This window comes from Drosophila simulans, chromosome 2R, assembly GCF_016746395.2.
Source record: "Drosophila simulans strain w501 chromosome 2R, Prin_Dsim_3.1, whole genome shotgun sequence".
Lineage (NCBI taxonomy): Eukaryota > Metazoa > Arthropoda > Insecta > Diptera > Drosophilidae > Drosophila > Drosophila simulans.
Genome location: NC_052521.2, coordinates 13,449,683 through 13,469,761, shown reverse-complemented (window position 1 = coordinate 13,469,761; position 20,079 = coordinate 13,449,683). Strand labels below are relative to the sequence as shown.

Here is a 20,079-nt window from a genome sequence, read left to right as displayed (position 1 = left end):
GATTGTTGGCGCACACGCGATCTCAAGTGCTCCAGCCCCTCCAGCTGTCAATATGGTTATATAATACCCGAGCATCGCACAAAAGAACCCATTGAAAGTGAATCTGGGGCCAGGCAAGATGCCTCGCTTAAATGGCGAGTGATTCCCACTCCATATATTAACGAAACTGCCCCGATCGGCCTGTTTCAATGATCGAGAATTGAAAGTCTGTTACGGGTTTGACACTCATCTGCGTGCTTGGGATTTCAGTTAAGTTTAAGAGCTGTAGTTCTAATTTAACATCTTAAAATATCCATATTTCTACTAATTTCTCGAAAAAACCTTTCCGAAATAGATAAAAAAATTAGAGGTATTAGAGATTGTTTTGGCTCCAAACTTTGTCGCCTAGTGTTCATTATTTATGCTCGAGTGTGGGCCACACTTCAGAGCTGTCCAAATGAGTGCTTGTAAAAATTAGATTGGCCCAAGTCGAGTTCCGAATCTCACAGCCAACTGAATGGCTATATAAGCCATGAGTTACCATTATAAGCCTGCATTGTTTCTAGAAGATGTGGCCCATTTGGCTGCTGGTGCTCTTATCGCTATCACTGGCCACTGGCCGCCAGGTGGGCAGATGCAGTTTGGCTCGGCAGCTCTATCGGTATGGAATGGCCTACAACGAGCTGCCCGACTGGCTGTGCCTCGTGGAGGGCGAGAGCTCCTTCAACACGAAAGCCATTAATCCCTCAAACGTCGATGGATCCGTGGACTGGGGTCTCTTCCAGATCAACGATCGCTACTGGTGCAAGCCGGCGGATGGGCGTCCCTCCAACGATCTCTGTCGCTTGCCCTGCCGCCTGCTGTTAAGCGACGATATCCGGTATTCCATTGCCTGTGCGAAGTACATCAGGAAACAGCAAGGATTCTCCGCCTGGGTGGCTTGGAACAATCGATGTCAGGGTGTTAAGCCCAATGTGAATCACTGCTTCCGGCGGCGCCACAGAAATTCGGGTTGAGCATCGGTAATTAGGAGATTCTAAATAAATTTGGTTGCTTAGCTTTTAAGTTGATCCAATAAAGGAACTTAAAAAGGAAGATTTATAAATCAGTTAAGGAAATAGACGAACAATCATTTTTTAAACAAAGTTGAAGTGTATGCAAGTTTAAGAACCTAAACCTGATGTCTGGTTAAATGTAAAATAATATAATTTAATATTAAACATTTATGTTTTTAGGTATGAGCATTAACATAGGGATCAAATGTAGTGCGATATATGATTTATTAAACAAAAATAGAAGAAACCAGCCTAGTTTCCATTTAAAAGGTACCCTCAAATTGTATTCAAAACTAACCGCCAAGTTTTTTACCTGGTAATTGTAAAATTAAATGTAAGTCGACATGTAGACAGCATGTCCAAAGAGATGTAGCTAAACACATATCGATCGATTTTGGAATTTCAGCTCGGAACCAGTTCGATTAGCAGAGCTAGTTGCTCCCCTACCTGGGTCAAATCGATAGGCAGGCGACTGGTAGTTGTCGCTGCGCTTTATCGCTTAGGGGAAACAGCTGTGGGAAAAGCGCGCTTGGCCAAAAGCAAAGTAGCGGTTGAATTTTTTGGTTCTCGACCAACGAGCGCGCGGATGTGTGCAGATTGACGGGTAATAAAGTGCAGTTAAATACTAAATTCCAAGTACTAAATACTGCTAAAGAAAACAAAAATAGCCGAAGCAATAAATAGAAATACAAAAAAGTGAAGTTGACATTGAAGTCGCATCGTATGTGTTTCTGTGTGTGAGTGCTTAAAACTTGTGCTGGTGTGCGAAATTCTTTTGTGCTCCGTTTTCTTGTGCATTAAATAATCTCGAAATACGCTGGAAGTCGAGTTTCAAATGCAAACGGCACGCGTCGTATCCGAATAGTTGTTTTGTAAAAAATCAATAAAGCGCCGTAATTGTCGCCGTTCTGTAGTTGTTGTTGCTGCTGTCTGCTGCGACAGGAGTTTCCGCCAACAACTCGCGTCGTTCTCGCTCTCACCGACAGCTCCTCTCTCTCTTTCCCCACGCGGTGTTGCTTATCTTATTTGCTCACACTTTACTATATCTCGTGTCGGATTCGCATTTGTTAGATACTTCTAATGAAATTAATTGTTCGCTTGTTTTTCGGTTTGGCAGCAAAGGAAGGAGATCATTTCCAGCTAAACAACCAACGCAAAAGGGTAAGCGCAATACCAAATAATAAACAATCTAAGCACCGAACGCAAACAGAGAAATGTTAAAATGAATTTAACAAGTTCAATAATCGAAAGTGCCTCTATTGTGCTCTCTGTTGCACGCACGCACGCGGCCGTATGCTAATTACAACGGTTCATTGCTCCGCTCATCGAGATTTTGACATATTGTTGCTGTCCCCCTTTGACATGTGGCGGCGTGCTTCCTCAAAAGATAATGCAGCTGCCTCTGCGATACCGTTAAACCCGTTTCTGACTCAAAATGCCAATTGTTTTTCGTTAACGCTTACTTTAATTTGCCTTTTTTGGACAACTCGCAATTTGCCTGTCCCGCAGCTCTCTCAAATTTGTTGCAATTAAAAATTGATTTTCCGTTTGCCAAGTCAGCTTGTAAATAACAACAATAACAGCCAAAAAATTGGTTACTGCAACAATGAAAAAGCAATTTTCCGTATCTACTACAAAAAAAAAAGAAACTGAAAAAAACGTTAAAAACTCAGTCAAGGCATTGTGCCCGTTTTATTGTTGCTGCTTTTCGCTTGCCACACGTTTTGCGGCAGGCTATTGTCGTTGTTGCTGTTGCTTCCAGTACATGTTGCAATTCTGGGCATGCCTAATTTTCGGTTTAACAAAAGTTAAGTACTCTGGCTCTTTGAGCTTTTGCCCGTCGTTAACAAACCGTTTTTCCCTCCTTTTTCTTTTCTTTTATTTCTTTCTACATAAGCACAAACATCAACAATTGACAACTTGGGGCAACGAAAAGCAACGGCAATAAAAAAGTCTCGAATTATTTCGTAGCGTGTCCGATTGGCATCAATTGGTGGCGCTAGGCAATTGCAAAGAAATAAACCACACTAGAAAAGCAAAAACAAACATAAATACAGCAATTACCGATTGCAATAGACTGCTCAATATATGTGGAAAATCAATTTTCAATTATTTTCCCGGGCTGAACGCCAATTTGAAGCAGTAAAAAAAAAGCACTCTTCCCATACCGGGAATCGAACCCGGGCCTTCTGGGTGAAAGCCAGATATCCTAGCCACTAGACCATATGGGAGGCTGTCTGTGTTGTAGCAAAGACTCGTTTTGTTCGCCAACATTTGTCTGAATTGAATGCTTGCGTTTATTTGTACGATTATTTTGCTTAACCCAGGAAAAACTATTTAACAAAAAACGACAAAATTGTAATTTGGAATGAAAACATATGTAATGGTTAGTCAATAAGTATACCAACCCCGTTAACAAAGCCTTAAGTTTTTAACCCCCTAAGGGAAAAAAACAAAATAAAAAAAGGAAATTTAGGCAAAAAAGTTTCCCATACCGGGAATCGAACCCGGGCCTTCCGGGTGAGAGCCGGATATCCTAACCACTAGACAATATGGGACTTGTGTGAACGGTGACTAAAGTGTGTCCTTAGTCTGCCTCTTAGGACATGTTATAAAGTTACCAGAGTATATTTTCTATTTATAAATTCAAAAATTAACAAGGCATAAAATTCCTTATAAAGTACATGTACCAATTTTAACAAGGAAAATATACAAGAACCATTATATAACTAGGAAGAATGTAAAACATATCCCATATGGTCTAGTGGCTAGGATATCTGGCTTTCACCCAGAAGGCCCGGGTTCGATTCCCGGTATGGGAAGTAATTTTTTTTTTATTTAAATAAATCAATTACCCTGCTTGATAATCCTCATCGATCAAGTTCCTCCAACCACTTCCCTCCAATAGCACCGCACAAAGGCATCAACTGGCTTGGACTTGAAAATCAGACAACAACTCCACTTATTGACCTGCACTTAGAGGCGGTATAACACGAATCGTGGTTCAAGTGGTGTTTTAATGAGTCTCAGCTGGGTATGATCCGGCTCAACGAACTTCCTCTCGCTCCCTGCCAACCATTTCCATCAAAAGCTGCAGCTGCAACTCAATTTTCCAAACACCGACACTCGATGGAAAAAACGGCTAATTCATCAAAAGTGTGGCAAAGCCGAGAGCCAAAAAACAGTGAGCCATTGTTGTTGCCCATCACGCCCACTTTTCGCTGGGGCTCGCCCCCCTTTGATGCATGCTGGCAGTCGCTTGCCACTTTCCAAGTCAATTGAAAAACTCGTGTAGCTTTTTATATGCCATCATCTTGAACGAGCTTATGTATCATCGTATCCAGACATTAGAAGCGCGTGTGAGACATACGATTGAGCAAGAAGCGGAGAAAAAGGCAAAGCGTACAAATTACCATTTTTTATAGTTTCTAAGTGAGTTTGTATATTTTTTCCCTCAAAGAAAGCCAAGCCCCGACAATCGATGGCAGCGCATGAGAGAAGCAACAAAAAAGACGGTAACTTTTTCGTTTCTGTTGAACGTTCAAGCAACGCCAACGCCGCCTGAGCTTTGTTTTTATTGTTAAACCAGTTGATCAGTTGAGCGACAGCAAGAACGAAAGACGCCAGCTGCTGCTGGCTATATGGCATGGGTATATGGGTATACATCTCCGACTTGCCAGCTACGCTGGCTGCATATTAAGCGCCCCCGCTGCGCGCCTGCGCGTCCAACGACCGCATTGTTGTGAGTTGTCTAAGCTCTGTTTGTTTTGTTTTCAATCCGCATCAGCCAGCCGGACTAGCAGGTAGGAACCAAGTCGTCTCCGCTCGGGCTCGATCGTTCAGATGTGCAGGAGGAGCCAACTTAATTGAATTGTTGGGTCAGCCTCGATCGTTTCCGTTCCGCTTCCAGAGGATTTGATTGGTTAACACTTTGAAAAAGAATTTTTAATGACAATATGTGGCCTAACGAAAGTAGTCTAAAGATTGTATTAATATCTTATCCACTTTGTTTTTTATCCCTTACATTATATTTGTTTTAGTTTCATTGTCTTCGCCAGGCTGAGAGTCAGAAGGTAGTAATGTTAATTTGTAGAAAATGAGACGGCGACACGACTGATAAAAAAGAAAATTCCAACGAACTCAGTAATGGGGTTTTAGACTTTTAAGTGTGCTTTGTCGTCTATCGCCACCATAAAGGCAATTAACATGCAAACTTTGCCAAACAATCAATCAGCTAAAGGAGCCTCACGCACTCCCCATTTCTTTGTTCAAGTCTCGACTATTTCGTGAGTTGCAGCTGGAAAGAAAAACGTGTAAATTTCGTTTGACAGTTGACAGTAGGAGAAGAAAAAGCTGAAAACAGGCAATGCTCTTTTGGGGAGATGGTCAATGCTCTCGACAGTCCGAAATCGCAGTCGTAGTTTCACTTCACCCATTTAGCATGACAATCAGGCGGCCATAGGATGGGACACTAATACGCGGGGTCATCCATGCATGGTCTGCAGTTGGAATCAACGAACACACCTCTTTTGCTTTGTGTGCTGCAAAAAAAAAAAACGGCAGGGTTGGGGAAAAAAAGACAGAAACTCAAAACGTTTTCACTCTTAATTTTCATTTTAGTGAAAATCCGCTTGGGACACGCCCCAGTCTTTGTATGCCCGCCCCAAATAAAAATGAAAAGAAGGGCCCCCCAAAGGCCATTGACACACATTTTGGCACGGCTTTGCGTGCTGGTGAGTCCAAGTCCAAGACCGAGGCCAAGATACTGGCGATTTCTGGTCACAACACGACACATGTTGCTATATCTTCCTGAAGTTCGGGCAACGAATATAAAGAAAGTGTTCGAAAAACGATGCGATGCCGAAGACGCATGACCAATAAATAAATTGAAATATTTACGCTTCAAAGGAAAGAAAGAATCGCAGCGTAGTCTGTCTGGGAAGACGAACTGGTTTCGGGGAAGGCTTAGTCCCCAAGTCGGGGTCCCTATAATCGCTTCGTTTGCCTCGGTGAGCCGCAGGCTCCACTACAGATCCACAGCTGCAGCTGTGACCCACTCCCAGTTGTGTCCATTTAAAGCGGCCAGACGACGCGACGCGGTCTGTAACGTATCTGCGCACATTTATCGCCATCGCAAGCTGGTCAGCCAGCCAGCTAGCCAGGCCGGCACTTTTTAGGCATTTTGCGGCAGTGGTTCGCGGGTCTAATGCCAAAAATCAGAAATAAAAATTTCACCTCCGGTCACACGCTTGAGAAGACACAACGCAAACTGGCGGAATGAAAAGCGCCAAAAGGTATTGTGAAAATTGCAGGCTGGTTAATTAAACAAACTGCGCCCATGGCACATGAAATTGACTGGAGCACAGTGTAAATGGGAACGGATGAAATAAAGCAGTCGATTTGTTACTGAGATCTAGTCTAGAGAAATATGGGCTTAATCAATCAAGCACAGTTAAATTTTATTGAAATAACAACTAAGTTAACAAAGTACTTCAAGTTTGTTAATAACAAGCCGCTTTCTCCAGATCAAAAATCTATCAAAACGCGCACACCTTTAAGCAATTATTGTACATAAATGAGATCGACTGGAAATTAGACAATAAGCCAGAGAGGAAATGAATTTTAAACAATGAGAAATTTGAAGCGCGTAGGCTTTTCTTAAGTGAAAAGCAGGCATTCAAGTCGATTCCACCATATCGCAAATAATGCATTACCTTATTGGGCTTAATTCGATGTGGAGCCGTCGATTATTTTTAGCTTTTAGCTAATCCAACAGCAATTCAAGCCGCTCCATTTACTTGGCTGCGCATTTTGCGGCTGATGAGTTTTCATTAATTACCAAAACGGGTATTTGGCCATTGAGGCGATTTGGTTTAAGTCGTTGTGGCTTCTTTTCATCGAGCCCATGAAGATAAATGAATGAATGTCCGGATGCACTTGATGCGCACATAAAAATTGTTGCCTGTCAGCGTCATTGAAACTGTGGATCGGATCCACCTAGTGGTGGTTGGTCAGTGGAAATCTGGAAGTCTCTTGTAAACTTCAGTTCGTTTAGCTTACTAACTGTATGTGGTAAATCAATCATTGCGTCTGCTTAGCTTCAGTTTCGGTCTCGTCTTCGTCTCTCCGGCTATTTAAATTAACCGGTTCGCCTTGTTTGCGGTCCGCCTAATGAGCGGCACTTGTTGTCCGCTCAAGAGTTTTTGGAGAGATTGCATCCACTAAGCCGCAGACATGGACTCGCGGCCAGATACAGCCATCACCATAATCATATCCCGTGTCCATCTTCATGTTACCGAGCTAGCAATGCTTTCTCTACGGGGATTGTGTGGGAAAGCCTAGGGCCTATCGAATGATTAGTGTGTTATCGCTTACACGTGTCTCGGAACGCACAATATTTAATTTATTAATTGGGTTAAGTGCCGATGGTGGTACAGCTCATTAGGCCTTCATAAAAGCAGCGGGAGTGAGGAACTAGATCGATCAAATTGAAAGATGAGAAAAGATATCTTAAGATCATTACACGTGCTTTAGGATCCTCTAAAAGCGAGAATAATATTATACAAGATTTTAATCAAGAGGGAGTGGATGTAGTTTCAAGTACCTCAAACAATTAGCTAAACACGTTAAATAGTTAACAATAATATTGGCTTAGGTTCCTGAAGATTCGCAATAGGCAGCTTCTAGTTTTTGGTACCAACTGCTTCTTAACAACTGAAAATGATGTCATTAAAAGACTTTGTGCTTATGTAGGTCTTTTTAAAGCTCCGCTCATTTGTGTATAGAGCTCGATTCTTCCCTTGAAATTCGAAAGAATTTGGCATTGCAACCTGATGATTACGGCAATCGTATTTCCAGTGGACTTGGCTCATTAGCAGCCTTGCTTTCCGATCGAATTCATTTGCAGCTATCCACTAAACTTAACCTTAGCGCGATATCGCTGTACTTCGTATTTATAGAGAGTTAAATGCTGGCGCGTGTTACGCATCCAATGGATACATATGTGTACTGATACATGAATTCGATTCGTTTCGATTCGATTCGATTTCCGAGTGAAGCCAAGACGAAGAGCGAAGGTTTTCAATGAGGCGCGGCCATTTGACCAAGACTGAGAGTTGCCATTGCTCAATGTATCTAGATATCTGTAGCTCTATCTCTAGCTGTATCTATTTCCATTAATTGGAGGCAAGCGATGATGCGTCAGTCGGGTATCTTTTGTTTGAAACGGGCTTCGAGGCAATAAGCAGCTGGCAGGAGATATTATAATAATTTATATGATTTCGCATTGTTCTCTTAGCCGCTTCTTCGCATTGTTTTTTTTTTAATTTGCCAACTCAACTTTTTCGCTCCGATTTGCGTGTCATTTCTGAGATGCTTTTTACCCCTGAGTCACGTTCAATGTCGCGGTGCTAGCCGTGCTTCTTCATTGCAAATTGGCCAGCAAAAAACAAAGACAAAACTCAATGTGGCTAAAAAGCATTTTGCACCATCACTTAACGTTGCAGCTTCCACTTAAAGTGGCAGTATGGACGCCTATCAACATTGTGGATTAAATAAAATTACCTTTCAGTGCGACAAGCAATTACTTCTCAATTACAAATTTACTATCTTGACTTGGCGCTCTCCTTACTTTTTATGATTATTGCATTCAATTAAACTAAATTGCTTTGGAAATTGGTCTCGTTTGGCCACTTGCCAGTCGTTTCACTGCGGGCGCCATCACTCCGCTTTCATTTCGCTGGATGGCTTTAATTCCCAACTATTTATAATAATTACTAAAGCAAATAAACCCACACAAAACGCAGTCGTAACTATAAAAAGACTTCGTTCAGCGTGAGCGGCAGAGATCATTGGGGCAGGGTCTCAAACTGGGACGCCGGTGACCATTTCCAACTGACCAAGTCCAAGTCAGATAAAAAATAAAAACTGCCTACGACGACGCGGCGTCTGCCTCGAATTTTTCATTCCAGCTGAGCAAGCAACTCGCAGAGTCATCGCCACCGCCAGTTGACCCCAAAGTTTGTTGTACCCCAAGTGCTTGGAAATTCAAAATTCAAATGGGTGAAAGGGGTGCCCAGAAGTGCTTCCAAAGTTTTGATGAAGTAATAAAGAGAAGAGGAAACTGTAGGAGTTGCTGATGTGCTAATGGAAAACTTTGAAATTGTTTTAAAGTCGTCATCGAAAGGCACAAATTTACGTTTAATGTATGAGATATTGTATAAGAATTAATTAAAGAGCAAGCATTCAATTAAGTTGAAGCCATAAAACAAGAGTTCTGATGAATGAGCTTCTTTGGATAAGAACTCTTTCAATTAAAGAAACCCATTTGAAGCTTTAGTTAGTGAGAAATATAGAATTTCAAGTGCTTAAATCAAACATTTTATTAAGCTCACAAATTATGTTAAGATGATGTTAAACCAGAATTGGCAATTAACTCCTATAAGTAATGTCATCCGGCGAACTCCAGACGTTGAAATCTCTTTACGTGACTGGCGGCTCTTAAGTCAGCAGAACATTGAACACCTGTGGCTATACACACACATATTGGATTAACTAAACCCATCTGCTTGGGCCAACACTTTTTGTCTGGCTAATTGGAAAAATGTAGGCAATCTACAAATCCATTGAGCTACTTGCTACAAATTGGGCAACTCAAGTCGAAACAACTCGCCAATTAAGGCGATCCATCATGCTGCCCTTCAATTTCGGCGCTGAATTGTGTTGACGGGGGGATTCCAAGTGATTTTCTACTTTCGCTAATAAAAAGTTGGTTTAGTATCAGGTGGATTTATGGAGTGAACTGGTAAGACGTCTATTTCGACAAGCGGAGTACGTTTTTTACTTCACCCAGTGCCTAGTGCAAGCTAATCACATGTTTCCGTTGCTGAAAAAGAAAAATAACCTCAGGTGGTTGTTTGGTTGCGGTTTTGCGCTTTAATAACTTCATTGTCAATGCAACAAACGCTCCAAGTTGCACACTCCACAAAAAAAATAACAAAAGCAGGCAGCCAGGCTTGACTTCTCGCTGTGGCATCCAGTGGAAGTCCATTGTCGTCCAGCGGATTTGATCTAGATGCACCATGTGCAGTGTCCAAGTACACAGCAGAAAATCACAAGAGTTAATGGTGCCTAAATAACCATAAAACATATAGTAGTTTAGTTAATATTATTTGGAAAGTTCTAACATGGTTATAGCTATTTTGCTTTGTTGCTATGTTTAATCATTAAGTTGTGAACTATAATTGATGGGAGAAAGCTGTAATCTAGTCCAATTTCTTTCGGTTCACGCGCTGCACAGTAGCTGGGGATGGCCGAAGGAGATGGCTATCAATTGTGGCTTAGATTTATGGGTATATCATATACATACATATCGCCTTAGGAAGCGTTGAACCCGCGAACTGCGAAGTCGGGCGTTTAAGATCTTCTTAGTTGCTGCGATGATTCCACAAATCAGACGTCGTCGTCGGGCACATTGAGATCATCACCACCAGCTGTCTGTTGGATTGGACTACAGGTTTATTTCTCGATCGATGGTGGGTAGTTTTTATGTGACCGAGCAACGGGTGAGGGGTGGGGGGGTGGTTTTGGTATTAAACTCGACTTGCCTTATTTAGTTTTTGGTGTTTTATGACTGCATGACTCGGACACGACCGTTTTTTACACCCGCACAAGCGCGGTGAGTTGAATTTGCACATTAAGGCTTGATTATATTAGATCACAGTGCGCCTCAGCTTCTTGACTGCCGGCAAATATTTATCCGATCACATATAAACAAAGGGGATGTGCTTGTCTGCAAAATATTTACATATTCTTCCGAGTATCTTTTTGTTGCGAGTCTGCTATATACGTATCTATGTATCTATTGTGCTCTATCAAAACAGGGTATTTCTCGGAAACGAGTCCTATGAATATGCAGAGCAGCAGTATAGTTACTTATAAGTTCGTTGTACATTTAATGTTTATCCCCTTTTTTATGTCGGCCGCGTCACAAGTGTTTTTCCCAAATGACTAAGCCACAAGAGCAAACGAAATGCTCCCTACGGACATAAAACAAACATGACCACATGACCACGCCCATAGAACATATCCGTAACGCCTTCTTTTTCGGTTTGGAACCGCAGCAATCTAACAGCGGCCACAAAAATTACACAGATCATTTCGAAATTTACATTGAAATGATTTTTTATTTATGCGGGGCGAACAAACAAACGAAGAGTGTTGGAAAGGGCCATTTGATTAGATATGGTGCACTGTACCCCGCCCCCCGACTGCTCAAGACTAGAGGGCAAGCCCCCCTTCGGCTGTAGATCCAATAGATCTGATGATATTACAACAGTTCCAAGTCTATTAAAAATCATTTGGCCAGCGGGAAACCGCCAGCTGCGGATGAATCAGCATTGGGCATTCGAATGTTTGTTGCTTTGCCTGTAACACTTACAACACTTTTTCATGTTTGTTTGGTGTGGTGGGGGAGCTGCGGGCATGGAACCTATATAGCTATATCTATCTATATATAGATGGATTCCCACGCCCACGTGTCTATTTCTAGGTCTTGGGTGTGTGGCTTTTCTCAGGTCTTTTGTCGATTGCTTCACATGGCTGCTGGCATTGCATTGTGGCTGCTGCTTTTCGCTCTTTTTCCTTGAATTGTGCAATTTGGCGAGTTTCCACCTTGGCTTCCCTTTTGTTTGACTCGCTGTTTCGCCTGCTTTCCATTTTGTTTTCCCTGCCTGCCTGCCTAATTTGTGTTATTTTCCCCTAATAATTACTGACCGTTTATCCGCTGTTCCAATTTCGCCCAGTTTGCTTGCGATTTCTTTGCACGTCAATGTTTTGGCTTTTTTTGTTTTTTTTTTTTTTGCTGCTCTGCATTAATATTTTCCTTCCGCAATACTTATGACCAATTCGCTCTTTCCACCCAACTAAAAATAAATTCCCACACATCGAAAATGTGTTGTGTTTTGTGTGGTGCTATATAAAAGTTGCAATTTATAAACTTTTCAACATTTTTTCGCAAAACAATTTGCGCACCTCCCTCGGTTCTCATTCACCACCTGCTGTTGTGTCCACACAGTGGGCTGAAATTGTGAGAACTGTGGCTCTGGAAAATGTGCTAAACCGCTCATTTCTGTTAGACAATTTACCCTGGTTAAATCAACTCATGTAAAAAGTTTATACTGTGTTTGTATAATATTTTGTTAGCTTTGAAACATTGATTTCGACCACTGTTTGAACGGCCTAAACGACTCGTGGTGAGAGTTCTAAAATTAAATATTTAAATTTGTCGTTACATTTTTGGCTTCGCTCGGTCGTCTTGAGCGTTATAAACTTTGGCCATAAAACTCATCTTTATTCAAATTAACATAGCGGGAATGAGTATGAGTCTAGGTGAAGGAGAAACGATTTCGGCGGAAACTGGAAGATGAATCACGTTGGTAAAAAAGGAGACTCAAACCGTTGGTACAATAAACCAACTGATCGGCCTCTAATATACGGCACTCGCTGATAACGAAAGTACCCGAATGATAAATGATAGCGGAGAGATAGCGCTTCAAGAATCGGCGTAACAACTTCCGGTGAGACACAACAATAACAATGAGTCTCGATTAGTTGCAAAAACTGAGAATCTCTCCGCAAAAATCGCTCTCCTTTTTCTCTCTGCGGTTGCTTCCCCACCACAACACAGAAAATGATGCATGGCAATGCCGTCAGCTGGTTTTTCGCTCTCTCTCTCTCTTTTGATCACCGAGTTGCTTCGTTTCTTGTGCTTTGCATTCAATTCTCAACGATTCATTGCCGCGTACGGCTGCAAAAGTTTTTTTCGTTCATTTTAACATTTCTTGGCTCGCTGCGTTTTCCGTGTTTTTGTTTTATAATGTGCAGCTTCGAGTCCGCGTACAAACGTAGCATTAAGTTAAAAACGAGATTGGCCTTTGCTGGTTAACGACAACAACAACAACATCGAAAAAGCGAGCGATGTAAATATAAATGCATTTATAAAAAGTGCGAGTGCATCGCTCATTGCGTGACTTTCCATCGAGCTCAATAAAAATATAAATGCGCAGCGTTTTCTTATCGCACGCTTGATTGTGCCACTGTGTGTGTGTGTGTGATTGTGTGCGATTGCAGCAGAAGTACAAGTGTGTATGTAGGTTATGGCAAAATTAGCACCGAAACCATTTACCATTTCAATAAAAAAAAAAAACTAATAGAAAAGAAAAGAAAATAAAAAGAGAGCGCGGCAGACAACACGCAAGCAACTGTTGATGCTTCCTCTTGGTGCTTCTCCCCACCTTTATCCAACTTTATCGCTGTTTCCCCCGCCTTCTTGTTTGCTTATCATCGATGCGGTGTGACACAATTCAAGTTTAATCGCAGCGTCAACAAATCGAATCGAATTGTGAATAGTGTGTGTGTGTGGAAAATCTTGGCTGCAATTCGATGGTGATGTAATTTGCATAAACAACAATAAGCAAGCTGCGAAAACAACAAACATTCGGCTTTCTGCAGACCGCAGACTAAACGCATACATAATTTTTGGAGTCACTTCAGGTTTCAAACTGCGCCATGTAGGCAGCAGCTCCGTGTGTGTGTTGTTTTTGCTCTCTGGCAAACACACTTGTTGAATGTGTGGAGTCCCCCGAGTTTGTGATTAAAGCTGCTTGAATGCGATACGACTAAATAAATGAATAAACACTGGGTGGTAAATATTGTGGGGTATAGATACACCGAAAATAAGCACGCAATACGCACAAAAAGCTGCACTGAGCACTCTTTCAAATGTTTAAATGAAATACGATTGAAACTGCTAAATGTTTACTCTCTTAACAATATATTCGTCACTTAGAATTCTTATCTTTCGTCTTCTTGGCAAAGGAAATTACAATCTAAATTAAAGGAGCTCAGGGCTAGCTAATACCAATATTTGCAGTAATTATATTTAACACGTAGAATAATGGAGTGAATCAGCTTTATACATTTATCTAAACTGACTTCGTATTGAGCAATATTTAAGCAGTGATTTTCTTATTTATCACTGGCGTGACCTTGCACTTATGACTTCGTTCTGTAAAGAACAATCTGAAACGAAATGTCTCACACTGTGAATCATTCCCTCGATGAAATGGGTTTGATATTTAAAAACCAGTTACGATCAACGTATTCGTTTGTGGCTGCGTTAATTTCCTCATTTGTGTTTGGAAGTCTCGTAAAATTGTTACATCTTCTTTTTCTTGTATGTAAATAGAAATGTTATAATGTCAAATTAACATCATATCCTCCTAAAATCGAACATTTCATACAAAACTAACGATGTTTTTTTGGGTTTAATGTAGTCGTTAAGCAAGCCAATAAAATTAGGCAATTGCTTTGTCGTGCAATCTGATTTTGACCCTTTTTTAAGACGCTTCTTTTACTCTTTATGGGGTTTAAAAAATCTGAAAGTTAAGTCTATAAAACCATATGCTTCAGCTAAGGAAATCTTCTGCTTAGAAGAAGCGATCTGTGGATCACTAGCCAACTGAAAGATCAGCTGAATGCCTTAAATGCCACAGACGCCCACAAACCGATGGCAAGGTGCTGAGTGCTGAATTCTGATTTCTGACTGACTGAGATCCACGAGATATGGTCTCGCAGCTAGCCACTGCTTCCAATTCGACTTGAGCCGGTGAAATCCAAGCCAGAGCGAGCCGGTCTTCTGCTGCCTCATTACCCATTACCTGCCCCTGGGCAGCCCGTCCATCCTGCTCACCTGGTGACCGGGCTCCTCCTCCAGCTCCTCCTATCTCGACTCCTCCGCTGACGTGTGTGTCATGCGGATGGCTGGCCAACCAACCAACCAGCCAGTCAGCCAGCTAGCTAGCCAGCCATCAGAAACGTCAGCGGCAGTCGCGGCGTCGTCGTCGTCATTTGCTGCTTTTAGACAATGCTACGAGTTCCTACACCTACGACCTAGAATTTGCCGAATATGTCAACAGGTATATACTCTATAGCTATAGCCGCAAAGCGAACAAACTACGCGCACACACACACACAAGCCGGCAATATCTCTATTTCCCTATATACGCTATATAGATAGCTCAATGTTCGTACATGTTTGTATAAATAAAGGGGGAATTCATTCAAATGTATATATATATATAATTTTGTTCTTTTCCCGCAAAATTCATTTTCGATTTGTATTTATAATCGGGGTTGTTCTTAAACCTATTGCCACATGTAAGAGGAATAATCCCAAAGAATCATTAGATATATATATTTGTAGAATAGGAAATGCAGCAAGTGAAACGGAAAGTGTCAAATGTTTCGATTCGAACTTGCATGGGAAATTCCGCGCACCGGAAGTTCCAGGGTCTGTGTAACGGTTAACAGAAAGTCCTTACAGCACTTGCCATCCCTTCCGCACCAGTTTGCAGCATGCGCAGTGCGAATTTCCCGCGCAGAAAAAGGAAAATGGCCCAGGACCAATACGGTGGTTCCATGGTGTAATGGTTAGCACTCTGGACTCTGAATCCAGCGATCCGAGTTCAAATCTCGGTGGAACCTGAGCCTGACCTCTTCCGGTGTTCTTATTTTATCACAGGTCATCAAAGGATGTTTCAAATGTAACTTATTCTTGGAATTTACTTTAGTTCATGAACTTTTAACCCTGTTATTAATAGATAGTCTTTTGATAGTTTAAAGTGCACTGGAATTAACAAAAGCCTTTCGTAATTCATTAACAGCTTAATTGCAGTTAATGTGTCACAGACAAATAGTTTTAATTGCTACTATTTTAACAACTTAAATACTCAAATGTTCAGCTATTCAGTTTTTAGATGCATTGTAGCTGCTCTTTAAATATTTTGCACTAGTGTATATTTAAATACGTAAAGTATATATCTTTAATCCATTTTGCTCCAACACTTGTATTTTCGTGTTAATAGACAAATTTATGTGACGCCACGCACACGCAACCCATCGAAAACCATAAATTAGATCTCTGAAAAAATGTGAGAAAAATCTGAGAACACGATCAACTTGGGTGAACCGCCCATAAGAACCAAATCTCGATATTTTCAACCCACATCAAGAGCAACATAAACACAGCCCATCGATGTTGGTCAGTCGAACAACAAGTTTTCAAGTTTTGAAGTTCGGTTCAGTTCAGTTCGTTTCGAGATTGTGTAAATGCAAATTGTCATGTCACTTGGCCGCAGGGCTAATTTATCCCAAGCACTTTCCTCTTGCAACAACACCAAACAAACAAAAAAAAAAAGAAGTAAAATAAAGGCAATTGGCCGCTGTAATGTGTTTGATAAAAAACACTCGCGCATGAAATCAAGCCAAATTGTGTCAAGGGGGCTGCATGACAACGGGCGGCAGCAACAATACAAATTAAATAAAATTAGCGACTATTTTGCACGGAAATGATGGGGGGATGGGGGGTAACTCAGGTTCGAGATCCGAGATCCAAGAGGGGCGCAAAACGCTTGAGCAACTTTGCCCCAAAAGTTGATGGACGGCTAACTGAGCGCCCTACACATGCGCCATATATATACCCCTCTCGCTCTGTCTACACGGAGAGAAATTGGCACATTTAACACTATACATATAATGACATTACGAAATGTTTCATTTTACTTCGATTGTTGGTATAACTCTACCTGCCAATAAATCTAAATAATTGCAATATTCCAATATGTATTGTGTAATCTTCGCTTTTGAATCTCTTTTTCGTAGCCTTTTTTATCGCCGTGTACTTTTTCGGTTTATCTTGTTCACAGTTTGCGTGTGTGGGCGATGGCATAATGGGGTTTTCGAACGACATTGAACTCGAAAAAATTGAAAAGTGTCGGCGGCCCATGCGAACCAAGCTGTCTTTGACTTTGCTTTACACGAAATCTAGTTTGTCTGTGAGTGTGAGTGTGCTCCTCTATTTGTTTATGTTTTCCATTTCGCCTTTGCTTTTTCAGCAACAACATTCAAAATAAAGCTCCAAATTCAGTTCTGTCTAAATCCGATTCTAAAGGTAGACATTTCTCAAATATTCCCACATTTTCGGCTCTAATCCCTTGACTAATCATAATCTGTTCCCGTTTTTGTTCATCTTTTGCAGAAACAGAAGCCGGAACAGGAACCGACCAAAAAGTAAACGCATTAGATTGCAATTCGTGCTGAAACGATATACAGCGAATAGAGACCACCAAGAACTCGAAGACACATCGCCAACATGGTTGACTACTACAAAGTTTTGGACGTGGCGCGATCCGCCACCGATAGTGAAGTGAAGAAGGCGTAAGTAAACGAAGTAACCCATATCCGTTCTATAGCTGAGCTTCACCACAACATTCACCACCCGCAGATATCGAAAACTGGCACTGAAATGGCACCCAGACAAGAATCCCGACAACCTGGATGAGGCCAACAAGCGCTTCCGCGAGCTGTCCGAAGCCTACGAAGTTCTTTCCGATGGTAAGTGCCGTGCTCGAGTACAGATTTCTTCGAGCCCTTAAAACAATGAAATGTGGGTTAAGGATCATGTGATCCGGGTTCTGTGATCCAGGCTGCCTGGCGGTGTCAATGCTAAGTCTTTATTGTGTATTTAGCACGTAAGCGCAGGATCTACGATGCCCGGGCCACGCTGCACAAATCCTCGAACAGCGGAAGCAGCAGCAGCAACAGCAGCTCCTATACCCGCTACCGCAGCGGCGGCAGCGGTGGATCGTCGTCCTATGGACGTGACTACGACTACGACTACTATCCGGGCTCGGGGTATGGGTCTGGTGCCGGGCGGCGTTCCGGCAACCGCTACCAGGCCTTCACGTTCCGCAACATTTTCGAGGGCACTCCGTTCCACAAGATGTTCGGTAAAGGCGAGAGGCTAAAGCGTTGCAATTGTTTCGTTACTATGCTGACTGACATCCTGGCGCACGTCGTTTTGTTTTCGTTCCATTCAATCTGCAACTAAACGCTGTTTTTGTACAGTGATGGGGGAGCATTCATAAGCGTTCATAACCTTTCCCACCACTGTTTCCATGCTAAGTCTAAGCTAATCCTCGCAGCTCGAGCGTTTATTACTAATTGCATTTACCTTCCTGTTATTTTGCATCTCAACTTACCATTTACTCCTATTTCTTCACAGAGAAAAAGCGCCGCATATACGATGAGTATGGCAAAGATGGACTGGGCGATCGTGGCCAGAGTCGCTCGCATACCCGCCACCACTACAGCACACACGATTTCGATGACTTTGATATTATGGGCGGCTTTCAGTTTGCATTCCGCCCGCCCGAGGAAGTGTTCCGTGAGTTTTTCGGCATACACTCGCCCTTCGCCGACTTATTCCGAGGTAAGTGATTAGATGGGATAGGGCAACGTGTGTAGAGAGTGCTGACTTTTGTGATTATCGTTTTGCAGATGCCAACGGTTATTCGAATGTCAGCACGAGCGGCTCGAGTGGCAGTCGACGCAATGGCGGCAGCAGTGGATCATCTCGCCACCATCATCATCACCACCAGCACAAAGTGGCCAGTCCGTTCGGGGCTCCAATGCTTAACTACTCAATGATGGACTTCTTTATGCCCACCAGCGGCTTCACCTCGTTCTCGTCGATGACCAACGGCCATGGCAGCAGCGGTGTCACCCACATCTCCAGCGGACCCGGTGCCAGTGTCAAGCGCACCTCCACTTCGACGGTGTTTGTGGATGGCAAGAAGTTGATGACCAAACGGTATGATAACCTCTATTTGGCCATCATAGTATCGTTCCTTATCGATCTGCATTTGCATTTTCAGGGTCGTCGAAAACGGCAAGGAAACTGTCTTTTCATATGAAAATGATGTCCTGAAATCAAAGACTGTGATGGGCTCCCTTCAATAGCTAATTAATTAAATTCACACATAATATATATATAAATATCAACATAAATCAACAAAGGAAAAGTCATAAATGTAAAGCCGAATGAATATTAACTAACAAGCCCAAGAAGAACTCGGAATTCGTTACCGCTTCGAAATATGATACGTTTAACCACTTTGTTCTACACTACAATTTAGTTACTTTTAATGGACCGAACAGCAGCATAAATGAATCAATCAGCCAGCGAAGGACCAAGCAAAAGTTAATCAACAGCAGAAACACTACCAGCAGCGATATCCACACCAAAAATATGGAAAATGGAACAGGCCATTGAATTAAATCAAAATTCCCCGTAATAGCGAAATATCGAAATTTATTTTTTAAGCATAATTTTTGCATACAGCTGCCCTACTACAAAATTGCACCGGTGGAATAAAGCCAGCACCATCGGCATGAGAATCAATTGAAGACCCATACTGAAAATTTAGCCAATAAGTTCTAGGGGCCAGACTTTAAATGCTGTTCGGAGCGAGTGTGTTTGGGTGTATATCTTTTGGGGGGGGTAATTATGTATTCTTCGTGTATGTATCGTTAGTCACTTAAGTTGCCACAATACTTACTAGGAAATCGAAAGCTGAGAAATGCAATCTAAGCAATGAAGCGGAATTAAAATAGGCTTTGCGTTAATATTTCTATACATTGTAAGGGATATGAATATGAATATTCTAAACGATGACATTTAATTTTTATAAATATTTTAATAACCTAGATTTCTCTATTAATTTCGATGCTGTATGCTAGCGTATAGTCGTTTTTTAAATGCTTAAGACTATTCTCACATAACCTGCAAAGCGAAAAGAAAATTAATCGTAACATAATCGCCAATAATTTAATACTTTGTTAAGTTCAAAATTTATAATGAGAATAAAAGAAAACACATCAGAATGAAAATATACAACAGATGCGAAACAATTAACTCAAGTGTTTTATTACTACTTTAAATATGTTTAATTTATTTAATTCGTTGATTTTCTGCGATGCAAGCTGATCGATGGTAATTCTAGAATAATATTAAATATAGATAAGTATTTTCATATAAACAATTATAATCACTTATGCGTGCATTTATATTGATTCATCGGATCAAAGTTGAATCGAACTCGCTTTTAAGTTAATGAATCATAAATCATGAAATTTCAAATTTTCC

At 41.6% G+C, this 20,079-nt stretch overlaps 2 protein-coding genes, 1 long non-coding RNA gene and 4 other non-coding genes across 9 annotated transcripts; 4 read left to right on the top strand and 3 right to left on the bottom strand.

Moving 5' to 3' along the window:
* Positions 1 to 81: 81 nt before the first annotated feature.
* LOC27206614 (lysozyme P) lies at positions 82 to 17,194 on the top strand. Its single transcript, XM_039291919.2, has 3 exons — positions 82 to 1,638; positions 2,152 to 2,195; positions 17,131 to 17,194. Exon 1 carries the CDS (start codon positions 549 to 551, stop codon positions 993 to 995), a length of 447 nt encoding a protein of 148 aa, XP_039147853.1. The 5' UTR covers positions 82 to 548; the 3' UTR covers positions 996 to 1,638; positions 2,152 to 2,195; positions 17,131 to 17,194.
* On the bottom strand, positions 3,194 to 3,265 carry Trnae-uuc. The gene has a single exon. It is a non-coding gene; the product is annotated as a tRNA-Glu (tRNA).
* Trnae-cuc lies at positions 3,521 to 3,592 on the bottom strand. The gene has a single exon. It is a non-coding gene; the product is annotated as a tRNA-Glu (tRNA).
* On the top strand, positions 3,785 to 3,856 carry Trnae-uuc. Its single transcript has one exon. It is a non-coding gene; the product is annotated as a tRNA-Glu (tRNA).
* LOC120284397 lies at positions 9,391 to 11,045 on the bottom strand. Of its 2 annotated transcripts, none has more exons than XR_005543613.2 (2): positions 10,402 to 11,045; positions 9,391 to 10,335 (listed from the first exon to the last, which is right to left on the bottom strand). It is a non-coding gene; the product is annotated as an uncharacterized LOC120284397 (long non-coding RNA). The 2 variants fall into 2 exon arrangements; XR_006541522.1 differs by having other exon boundaries at positions 9,391 to 10,103.
* On the top strand, positions 15,507 to 15,578 carry Trnaq-cug. The gene has a single exon. It is a non-coding gene; the product is annotated as a tRNA-Gln (tRNA).
* Positions 17,167 to 19,848, top strand: LOC6734728 (dnaJ homolog subfamily B member 6-A). Of its 2 annotated transcripts, XM_002081699.4 has the most exons (6): positions 17,167 to 17,309; positions 17,377 to 17,486; positions 17,621 to 17,881; positions 18,157 to 18,363; positions 18,432 to 18,744; positions 18,809 to 19,848. In XM_002081699.4, the coding sequence occupies exons 1-6, from the start codon at positions 17,245 to 17,247 to the stop codon at positions 18,891 to 18,893; spliced, it is 1,041 nt and encodes a 346-aa protein (XP_002081735.1). In that variant the 5' UTR covers positions 17,167 to 17,244; the 3' UTR covers positions 18,894 to 19,848. The 2 variants fall into 2 exon arrangements, with proteins under 2 accessions (XP_002081735.1, XP_016027937.1); XM_016181819.3 differs by lacking the exon at positions 17,621 to 17,881.
* Positions 19,849 to 20,079: the final 231 nt, after the last annotated feature.

What these genes read in the sequence shown, in the direction of transcription:
- LOC27206614 (XM_039291919.2), top strand. Translation starts at nt 549, where the DNA reads ATGTGGCCCATTTGGCTGCTGGTGCTCTTATCGCTATCACTGGCCACT.
- LOC6734728 (XM_002081699.4), top strand. Translation starts at nt 17,245, where the DNA reads ATGGTTGACTACTACAAAGTTTTGGACGTGGCGCGATCCGCCACCGAT. An exon ending in GATAGTGAAGTGAAGAAGGC is followed by an intron (nt 17,310 to 17,376) that starts GTAAGTAAACGA and finishes CACCACCCGCAG; the next exon opens with ATATCGAAAACTGGCACTGA. An exon ending in AAGAAGTTGATGACCAAACG is followed by an intron (nt 18,745 to 18,808) that starts GTATGATAACCT and finishes TTGCATTTTCAG; the next exon opens with GGTCGTCGAAAACGGCAAGG.